Source organism: Cucumis melo, chromosome 11, assembly GCF_025177605.1.
Source record: "Cucumis melo cultivar AY chromosome 11, USDA_Cmelo_AY_1.0, whole genome shotgun sequence".
In the NCBI taxonomy this organism is placed as follows: Eukaryota; Viridiplantae; Streptophyta; class Magnoliopsida; order Cucurbitales; family Cucurbitaceae; genus Cucumis; species Cucumis melo.
In genome coordinates, this window is record NC_066867.1 from 432695 (window position 1) to 443415 (window position 10721).

The 10721-nt window shown below is 28.9% G+C and overlaps 1 protein-coding gene and 1 long non-coding RNA gene across 3 annotated transcripts; both read left to right on the forward strand.

Moving 5' to 3' along the window:
* The first annotated feature begins 7628 nt into the window (after positions 1 to 7628).
* LOC103499626 (NAC domain-containing protein 104-like) lies at positions 7629 to 9159 on the forward strand. 2 transcript variants are annotated; one of them, XR_007824820.1, is made up of 3 exons: positions 7629 to 7958; positions 8222 to 8436; positions 8539 to 9159. XR_007824820.1 is itself a non-coding variant. In XM_051091644.1 (2 exons), the coding sequence occupies exons 1-2, from the start codon at positions 7769 to 7771 to the stop codon at positions 8419 to 8421; spliced, it is 390 nt and encodes a 129-aa protein (XP_050947601.1). In that variant the 5' UTR covers positions 7650 to 7768; the 3' UTR covers positions 8422 to 9159. The 2 variants fall into 2 exon arrangements, 1 of the variants encoding a protein (XP_050947601.1); XM_051091644.1 differs by having other exon boundaries at positions 7650 to 7958; positions 8222 to 9159.
* A 108-nt stretch (positions 9160 to 9267) lies between these two features.
* On the forward strand, positions 9268 to 10721 carry LOC127151703 (uncharacterized). Its single transcript, XR_007824821.1, has 2 exons — positions 9268 to 9401; positions 10497 to 10721. It is a non-coding gene; the product is annotated as an uncharacterized LOC127151703 (long non-coding RNA).

Here is a 10721-nt window from a genome sequence, read left to right on the forward strand (position 1 = left end):
TATTATTCTTATATATTAATTACACGTAGGATTGTAACCTTAGATTATCATCGATGAATTACAATTATTCTATACAAACTAAAATTTGTAAAATTAAGAATTTTCAAATATCTGTCATCAATATTAATATTTTAAATCTTTAATTAAAATTAATATATTGTATTACCTAATTACTTTTGTTAGTAAAACATTTGTTAATTGTTATAACATCTCGTGTTGGTTTAGTTATTATATATCTTCTATTTTAGGAAGTCTTTGGTTTGAGTACTTATTTTAGCAATGTGATTTAAGTGAAAGTTGAATAGAGTAGTGTTTTAGGTTAAGCTCTAATCTTCTACTCGTAGATAGATTAGTTCAAATCATGAAGAAAAAAAATGTTTTCAATCGTAATTACATTGTTTTTATCACTTCTAAAATCTAAATATGGTTATTTTCATATATGTAATTACTTTAAGTTCGATTGTTATATTTGTAACTATTTTTTTTTTATCTTAACGAGTAAATATGCTAAGTTATCATCTAATTTACATTTTTTTTAAGAAATTCTTCAGTTAAATTATTGTATAGTAAAATGATAATTACATCATCCTATAAATTGAAAATATACAAATAGCTTGATATGATGAGGAATCTTCCAAATGCACATTTCATCCAAATCGTTTGATGAGTTTCAATTGAAATAATAATGTCAAAAAGAACTTGAATAATTAAGTTTAATGTATTCATAATTAGATGAATTGGACAAAAAAAATGACATAATATAAAAGAATCCAACTCCATTATTTTTTGTCATTCACCTCTATAATTCATTCAATACTATAAAATAATATAAACATCCCTCCTATTTCTTAGCACTTTTAGTATGTGGTATCCTAAATTAATACTCAAGCATGTCCTTCGTTATTATTTTAGCCAACAAGAAGGGTGTATTTTTATAACAATTAAAATTAAATCATACCTTACTTTATAACTACTAAATTTACTATGTGTAACACCTTAGACTTAGAATTTGGATCATGATTTAGAATTCGGATATTCGACATTTTTCTGTACAACATAGCAACATCATTCTTATGTGTCTTAAAAACTTATTAGAGTGAAAGTTGCCCTCAACAAATCAACATGAGTTCTTTCAGCATATTTTGTTCTCACTCATGCAACTTTTAATTCTTTTAAGTATTTTTTACCTTTATTTTCATGACCTCATAATCCTTCTCATTTAGGATATAATATCGGTTCATTCATGTCCTTTTCCTAAACTCAAGATGTTACGCTATCTTTTAAATTCAATTTACATTCTTTCAGTGAATTTCTCTCCGCTAGGTATCAATGTTTCATGTAGTAAAGTTATTATCTTTTAAAAGTTAGTACTTATGTATGATTTGATATTTATTATAAATTAGTTAAACATTTAGAAATTTATTCATTTTTTCCACTCTATGGGCCCAAATATTTGGATTTACACAGCAAAAACTAGTGGACCATAAAATTTCAAGGGATGATTAGTGTTATTATTTGCATTATATTTTTTTGTAAGAAAGGCATTTGCATTATTTTGTGGTGGTGGAGAATTGATTCCTATTCAAACAAAAGGTTAAGTTTGAAGGTGAAATTAGATGAAAAAAATGGGTAAATCTTTTTTGTGGATGAGAGCAAAAGAGAAGATTTAGCTCTTTGTTCACTTTTTCCAAAAATTGCTTCGTTGTCCTCAAAAGTTGCCTTTTTTATTTTGTCCTTTGCCCTAAACTATTTAATATTTATGTGTGGAAATTATAATACATCAATTTTCCTTCCTTTTTTCTTTTTTTTGAAATTACTGTTCTTTTTTCTTTAAATAGTACTTTTTTCAAGATAATTTGAAAGAAATAAAAAAAAAACAAAAGAAAAGCTTAGGTAAATAATTGATTTGTTACGGATCATTTTGGACCAAGAGTTACGAACTTAAGAGAGCATAGTATTAAGGATAAAAATCAGAATAATAATAGTTATTAATTTCTTAGTTACAACTAAAACTACTCAATTATTGAATAATTTTAATTTTTTTAATTATTATATAGAATATATGCTCGTGTAAATAACTTTTTTGATAGGTTATTTTTTAGTACACGATAGAACGAAGATTTAAACTACAATTTTTTGAGTGGTTAGATGAATTAAAATTAGTAATTTTTTTCGATCATTAGAATGGTAAAATCGTATTATTTCTTTTATAATTATAATATTACCTTTTCTTTTAAAGAAAAAGAAACGAATTTGTTGGTTAATATTAATAGAAACTTCATTAGAAAATGAGAATGAGATGGAAGAGGGAGAAGAAAAATGGGGTTTGTGTTTGTCGGAACGTGTGATTTAAAAAAAAAAAAGAAAAGTAGAAAGGGCACCCCGTGAACCATTTGTTTTGTGGTCAATCACTACCCAACCAAACTTTTCCCTCACTCCTTCCATTTCCAACTCTTTTGTTTATTTTAATATCAAGCTTTTGTTAGCCCGTGACGACCCTCAATGCTTCCTTTAAATTTCCCTCCCCCTTCTTACCCTCCAAAATCTCTCTTCTTCCATCCAAATATTTCAACCCTTTCTGACATCTCCAGATATTGTTTCATTTTTGGTTAAACCCAATGGATCAGATTTTGCCCACCGACTCAAACAAATTCAATCTTAGGACTCTGTGCATCCCTAAACCACAACATCTCATCTCCTGCTTCACTTAATCCAATTTACTACCACATAAATCTTGAAACCTTCACGATCACATGACTTTTGTTGATACGGTTAGTTATGTCCATGTTCGACAATCTATGAACTCTATAGATAGTCTCATTTCACCGTCATAAGGGGTTAGAAATACTTGTAAGCTTAATTAAACTAAATATTTGGAAACACCTAAATGTGCTATCTTGTCCATATAAATCCTGCTTGTTCTTAGAAATTTAATTTTTAAACTTATTTACTTATAGGAAATCTAGCTTTAGAAGCCTTTGGGATATCTTAGGGGCTTTTTGGAGTTATACAGAAAATTTCGTATTTAAATGGAGCAAACATAGTTTCAAAGATACAATATCCTAGAACTAGAATTCAAACAAGAATTTAAAATTTTGATTTGACACCTAATTGTCCTGACATTCTCCTACTCTTTTGTGACATAGTTACATTTTTGCTTGTCACGAACTATTTCTAAAAGTGAACATTATCCCCGCAAAACAACATAAATCATTTCTGCATATTTTGTTCTTACCCGTATGCTTCAAGGTTTTAGGATTAAGTCACCTAAAAAAAGATGTACCTTATTAATATAGATAATAACCTTAAAATTGTGTTAGCCTTTTTCAACCTTACTTTCGTAATCTTGCAATTTATCTTATTTAAATGGATCACCATGAGTTCAACAACGGACTTTTTAAAACACTGCTGACTCCCAAATATATGAAGGGTCAAATGGGCTCTCAATTAGCCAAACGCCCAATTGGCCCAATTCCAAAAAAGATACCAACCCATTATGGAGTCGGCGGCTGACCACGATACACATGGTCCACGTGGGTAATTAGCCTTACAAGCTTATAGCCCATACGAGCCCATTTTGCTAATATGGGCTTTTGTCTTATGTTGGTCTATCAGCCATGGCTCATGTTAGCCCATTAGGCCCATACGACCTAAAGCATGAGATAGCTAATGAGACAACTACAAATACAGCAATCCAATGCATCCTAAAATATTTACGAAATAGAGTAAAATTAGATTTAACTTTGAAATTTGTTAAGGATCAATCATACTTTTAAATCTTAGTAGAGTAATGGATCATATCATCGATAAAAATCTATCATATTATATTTGTAATTCTATAAAAATATTGTTATATAGTGTTACCTATTACGATTGCTCCGATGATTTTTTCATTTTACTTTCTTTATTTTTTTTAAATTTTAAATTTTTATGTATTTGATCTATTTGGATCTAGATTTTAACAAAAGAAAAAAAAACTAATATTATATTATTGTTATTTTAATTATAGTTATATGTTTATTATATATCTTAATGATATTCTATATCATGGCATTTAATCAATACTATGTAGATTTTAGGATAGTCTCTAATTTCAACCTATTAAAATGTAACACAGTTAAATAAACATCAACTCAACACCAAAAATGTCCATTTTTTTCTTTAAATTTATGTGTTAAAATCAAAATCAAACATGAAAGACTATTTTGAGTATATCTTCAATCTTACAAATGTTTCTTTTTCAAAATTTGAACATAAAAAAATAAAATTAATAATAAAAAAATCTATTCGTAAAAAATAAAAAACAGAAAATGAAAACTTTATCAGATAACTTATCAAATCAACCATGATGGAACAGTTTAGGGCGCACTTTGGCATGCAGACTGATCGTTACATATATTTCATCACTTTAATTAAAGTTGAAACATTGTTAATAATCATCTCTTATATATTGGATATATATAAAAAAGCTATGAAGACCGAATATCATTCTCAAAGGATCAAATTAACTCACGTAATTGTTTAGTTTTTATAGAATATTGCATCAATTGTATCTAAGGATTAAAAACAAGATGCATTAACGATGTGATTTTTAATGCACGATTCTTCATTTTATGGAATACCTAAGTTATAGATACTATATGAAATAAATTTATAGGTAAGTATAGGGCGTGAAAGATTATTTTCATGTTTATATCATTGAGTTGAGAATAAACCTAGCTAGCTAACCTATATTGAACTATTAATGTCTTGTCTATATCAAAAAAGAAACATATGTCAAGCTTTAAAGCGAGTGGTTGGTTAGAGAAAAAGAGCGAGAAATAAAATTAATAATTATGATTATTTTCTATCAATTTATTCGTCTCTTATCAATGCTTTTTAATTTCTTTAAAAAAGCACCAAACTATTGATCTAATGTTATATCATGGTGGACTAAAATGTGTGTTCAAAGTAATTAGTTAAAACACAATGATAAGATACTAGGGGAAGAGAGTTGGGTTTGCAACTGATCAATTGCAAAGTGTTTATCTTTATCCTATATATTATATTGGGATAAGCACAAAAAACTTGGCCTTCTCTTTTGTGGTTAATATTATTCCTTCAAAATGGTTTTAGATATGACGTCTCAACTAAAACAATAGATGGGAATCATTTTTAATATCTAATGAGTTGTAACGTAATGATGTGGCTTTTTGATAAACCAAAGCATGCATAATAATAATATTTAGGCACCAAATATAATGCACTTACCACTCTTTGTTGTGTATAATTTATCAGTACAAGTTGAAGTTTATATACCTTTTTCTATATTCACCTTATAAACCTTAACATAGATTTACTTTGCTTCCAAATATATAATTAATTTGCAATTAGTTTGAACTACCTGCACTATATTCATAATACCCTAAACTCCATGTCAAGAATTATATAGGTTTTTCTAATATGGAAGAACATGAAGCTCTGAAATATACCGGCTCATGTTGGAAAAAGATATATCATTTCTATGATAGAATAAGTAGAAAGATGATATAGAAATTAAAAGAAAATATATAAAATTAGGAAATACAAGATTTACGAGAAAATCTCTAACCTAGAAAAAAAATCATGACCTACTAACTAAAAGGAAGTTCACGATGTGAAAATTGTTATAATCACACGTAATAAATAGTTCTCTTTTCAATCTCGATTACAAGAGTATTGTCTTCAAACTTCTGTGTTACTCACACCTTTTAATCTCACCTCTCAAACTAAAAAAAACGTAAAAGAGAGCTTAACAAGAATTAGCACACACAAATTTAAAAGTGTTTTTAATTAAGGCGATTTAAACCTAAAGACATAGACTCTTTGTATATATAATGCTTGGAAACATGTCACTTCTATAAACTTTTCCAACGTAGGACAATTGAACTTCTAAAATGCTTAAAACCTATAACATAATCAAATAAGATCGAAAAATCTCAAAATGGACTTGAATTAAGCGAAATAGAGATAACATATTTGTTAAAACTCAAACATATTTCTAAAATAAGAAACAACAATGATCACAAGAAAATTCTAATGCAACTAAAACACATACACATAGGTATAGTACTTGTTCTCCTCTCTAGGAATGTGATAAGAACGAGCAGTACTAGTAGTATTACCGAAGTTTCCAAGGTAAAAAAATGTCTTCGAGTGGTACTAACACTTCACCTCACACACGAGTTTGAGAATAATTTTAAATATACCCTTATCGTTAATAAATTCGTATATGAAATATATTTGAATTAGAACTAGAATTTTTATTTAAATGGCAGAATCTGTTGTATGTTAAGATCCATCCAACAAAATGATGAGATGGGAGAATAAAAAATAATAGAAGAAGTTGCTTTCATATAAACAATGATGGTGTATTTTGTAAACAATGAATGATCTCGTGAGTGCTTATTAATTTGAAGGGCTTAGGTTAGATTTGACTCTACATAACTCCATAAAATAATATATTTGTCACCACTTAATTAGATCCCTTTCACAAATTGCTAACTATGTTTATCTAATCATATAATTATTTTTATATTATTTTTGTTGTTACCCTTTTTTTAAAAAAAAAAAACTTAAAAGTAGTTTTTTGATCAATTGGTTAAGTCCATTAACGTTTCATTCTGTTTGTTTGTGTATTGCCTAATAATTTATTGTGAATTTAGAAAGTACATTACTGTTTTAATACCTTGATAATCTCGTCTAATTAATTTAATTATTAAGTAAATTAATATTGGTTTTTTCTTTCGTATTTAATATAATCACTTCTCACACTTTTTATAATTATATTTTTAGGTCAATTAGTGATTTAATTATCACGGTATTAGAGGAGGTGATTCGATTCTATGTTCAAATCAATTCCAAAATATTATTTTTTTCTCAATTAAATTGTTAGGTTGTGACTTTTCTACCTATAAGTGTTAAATATTGTACTAAAACCTATATTGTATTAATTTAAACGTAATTGGTGTTAGATTAAACAAAATGATTAGGTAGTTCATCAAACAACGATACCCATTATGTTTTATCAGATTTGATTACCCATTTGTCATTTCATCCATTTGCAATTAATCCACCCTTTCACTCTCACTAAATACCATTAATTGCTTCTATAAATCCAAAAATAGAAAAGAAAAAGAGAAATAATAATAATAATAATAACAAGAATAATAATAATTGCTATTGTTTTGTCACTTAGCTTCTCCCCAAAGAAAGTAATGAAAATTTCATCTTTTGGTTGAAACTAATTTTCCATCGTTAACTTAAAACATTATCTTATAGCACCATGTATCCAATAAATAAAATATAAATGTAACCCTAAACCTAAAGTTTATGATCAAGTTGGTGTTAGTAGACATATAAAGTATTAGGGTTACTGTTTTCTTTATTTTTCTTTTTGTGTCTCTTTTACAATAAAAACAAAAGAAAAAAAAGTTACTTTAATTTTGTTTTCATTCCAAAAGTGTGGGTCAAGGAAGCATGGTGTTGGAAAAAAATGCCTTTATTAAATCAATATATGAAACAAAACACATTGCATTAACATTATCCTCTTCTCTTAAATATATATATATATATTTAATTTCATTTCATTTCATGCATTTAATTTCTATATATAAATAGGCCAAATGTGGTGCCAAAGTTTCTCCATTGAAACCTACTAGGGCCTAGCTATACCTTCCCCTCCAAAAAAAAAAAAAGGGAAAATTATTATTGTTATTCATATTATTATATATGATTGAGTTTGGTTAATATGGATGAAGGTGGCATAAGTGGAAATAATAGCTTAAATCTGTTGCCTCCTGGTCTTAGATTCTGCCCAACAGATGAAGACCTTGTGCTTCACTTTCTCTATCACAAAGCTAACTCTCATCATCATTTTTCCAATTCCATTATTATTCCTCATCTTCAGCTTCATCTCTATAACCCTTGGCAGTTCCATGGTATAATATATATAATATATACATAACATCTCTCTCTCTCTCTCCCTCCCCTCTTGTCTTTTCTCTTATTATGTGAACAATATAGCTAGCCATATGCATGCGGTAGTATAAGAAGTAGATCTTTTTAAGTTAGATATCGATGAGGTATTGGAGCATAAGATCTTGTTCATCGATGAGTTTGATAAATATATCTATCTATCTATCAACCAAATTGAAACAACCGGCCAACATTTTTAAAGTTAAAAAGTTTGTGTGTTTTACAGGTAAAACACTTTCAAATGGGGACAATATTCATTACTTTTTCAGCAGAGTGGGAGAAAGTAGAGCCACAGAGAGTGGATATTGGAAAGATGTTTTAATGGATGAACCAATCTTTTGCAGTGCCAATGGGGATGAAGTGGGTATCAAAAAATATCATATTTTCTTTGCTGGTGATCAAGAAGAAGATAATTGTGAAAATTGACAAATTATTTAAGAGGTTAAATAATGGGGTTTTTTCTTTATTTAACATTGAGGGCAGATTGGTAATTATGCCTAATGGCATAATTGAAATTATATCAATCCTTTTCTTTTCTTTTAGGTCAACAAGAAAAGGACAAAAAAGAAGAGAGGAGGAGGCAGCCGATTTTGTGAGATAGAGAAAGTGAGAGGCGGCCAACATCACAGATAGAGAGAGAGAGAGAGTGACGGCGTTAGACTACGTGAGATTGATCGGCACGGCGGTGAATCTTTTCCGAAGAGAGTGACGGCGGAAGAACTTCGAAGAGAGAGAGAGAGGCGCGGCGGAAGAACTTCGACGGCGTTTTCTTCTTTTTACCGACGACAGGTCGGTCTTCACAGCGACAGCGAGAGGTGGCGTCGGGTGGTTCTTTCGGGGTGTTGTCTCGGCATTCCTTCAGCGCCGTTGGTTGGGTTTTTCGGGTTCATTCCGGGGTTTGTTCCGACGAGCAGCGTCGGTTTGCAAGCTGTGGTCGACGGTCAGCGTCGTTGTTCGGGGGTCAGTACAACGGGTTTTAGTTTTCAGTTCAGCTAGCATCCGTGGATCTCTCATTCTTGGTTGATGGTATATTTTGAGTTTGTCTCTTAAATTACAGATAGTTGATTTGTAAATTTCTGTAATTGTTCCTCATATTTGCTCTAAATAAAATCCTCCAAACTGGTTCTCAAAGTGGATGTAGACCAAATTGGTCGAACCACTATATATCGCTGCGTTCTTGTTCTTTTATTATTCTCTGATTTATTCTGAATTGTGCATTCTGAATTAACAAGTTTGATTTCACAATCTGAATTGGTAAAGAAAAGCACAACAATAATGAATCACCATCACCCATTCAAACAAGCTGGATCATGCAAGAGTATCACATTTACAACTACCTTTTGAATAACACTCATCATGCTCATCCATCTCAAAACAACAACAATAATCTATCACAAACAAAATCAGTAAGTGAAACAAACTCAAGAATCTTAATTTTTTTTCGCTATTTTCCCTTGTTTCTCGTTTTCTTTAATTTTACACTTTTGCATACCGTTATAGTTTCGATCACCATGGTTTTTCCCTCAAATTCAGACAAAGTAATTGGTATGGTGGATGTTTTTCTAGAGAAAGAATATGTGGAGCGGATAATCAATCGAGTTCTAATCTTGAATTCCATAGCATATAACTTTTTACTAGTTGTTAGATGAACTATTTTCGTCATAGTTGGTACCGAATACTTAATTTCTTATTAAATAAAAAAATATACGTGAAAATATTAATTTTAGTATTAATATAGTCTCTTACGTAAAAGTATAAAATCAAGAAAGCTTATCAACTAAATAAAAATCAAACTCAAATTTATAACTATATTTTAAATTTAGAAGTATTATCAAACAAAAACTAAATTTAAAACTTAGTAATGATACATTAAGGATGTGTTTAGACATTTTGAGTTTAATAAGTTGATAACATTATTAATTATTTTAAAAAATAGCGAATCTAGACTCCAAACTTTATTAATGTTTTCCAATCACTAACGTATGTAAATTTACAAAAGTAGTTGAAAAAAAATCAATAATCTATTTGATAAAGTTGAGGGATCCTATAAAGACGAATCCAAAAGTTCGAACACTAAATATATAATACGAGCTTTACTTGAATAAAACTATACAAATGCATCAAGAAAAAAAAAATCTAACTAGTGTATGTATTTTCCTAAGAGCATGATTAAATTAAATAGAGAAAAACAAAGCTACAAAATGAGTAGTTGTTGGATGTATAAAAATTAATTCTTTCAAGGTAAAAGGGTTGAGTTGCATTGGATTACGGACGGCCAATTTGAATTTTTGGGTTGGTCAAATTGACAACCAAATGTTTGTATCTTCAATCAAATCGAACTAAATCTTTAAAATTTGAGTTTGGTTGGATTTAGGTTGTTGGTTGCATTATTAAAAATTTAGGTTTACCTCAATCTAATTATTCATATAATTTAGATTGGATAGTCTCCAAATTGTTGTGTTTGATTTATTAATTTGATTGTGTTGTACTGATTTGAACAGGAGTTTGGATTATGGGTAGTGTGTCGAGTATTTGAAGCAAAAGAGAATAATAATATTATTGGAAGAAGTATGTTTTGTTATGAGGAAGATGATGATGATGATAATGAAAGTGAACTTTCTTATTTGGATGAGATGTATTTGAGTTTAGATGATATTTGAATTCCCAATATATAATCTTAATTATTGAACCTCTAATTTAATTTTAATTTGTCCTTTCGATTATTA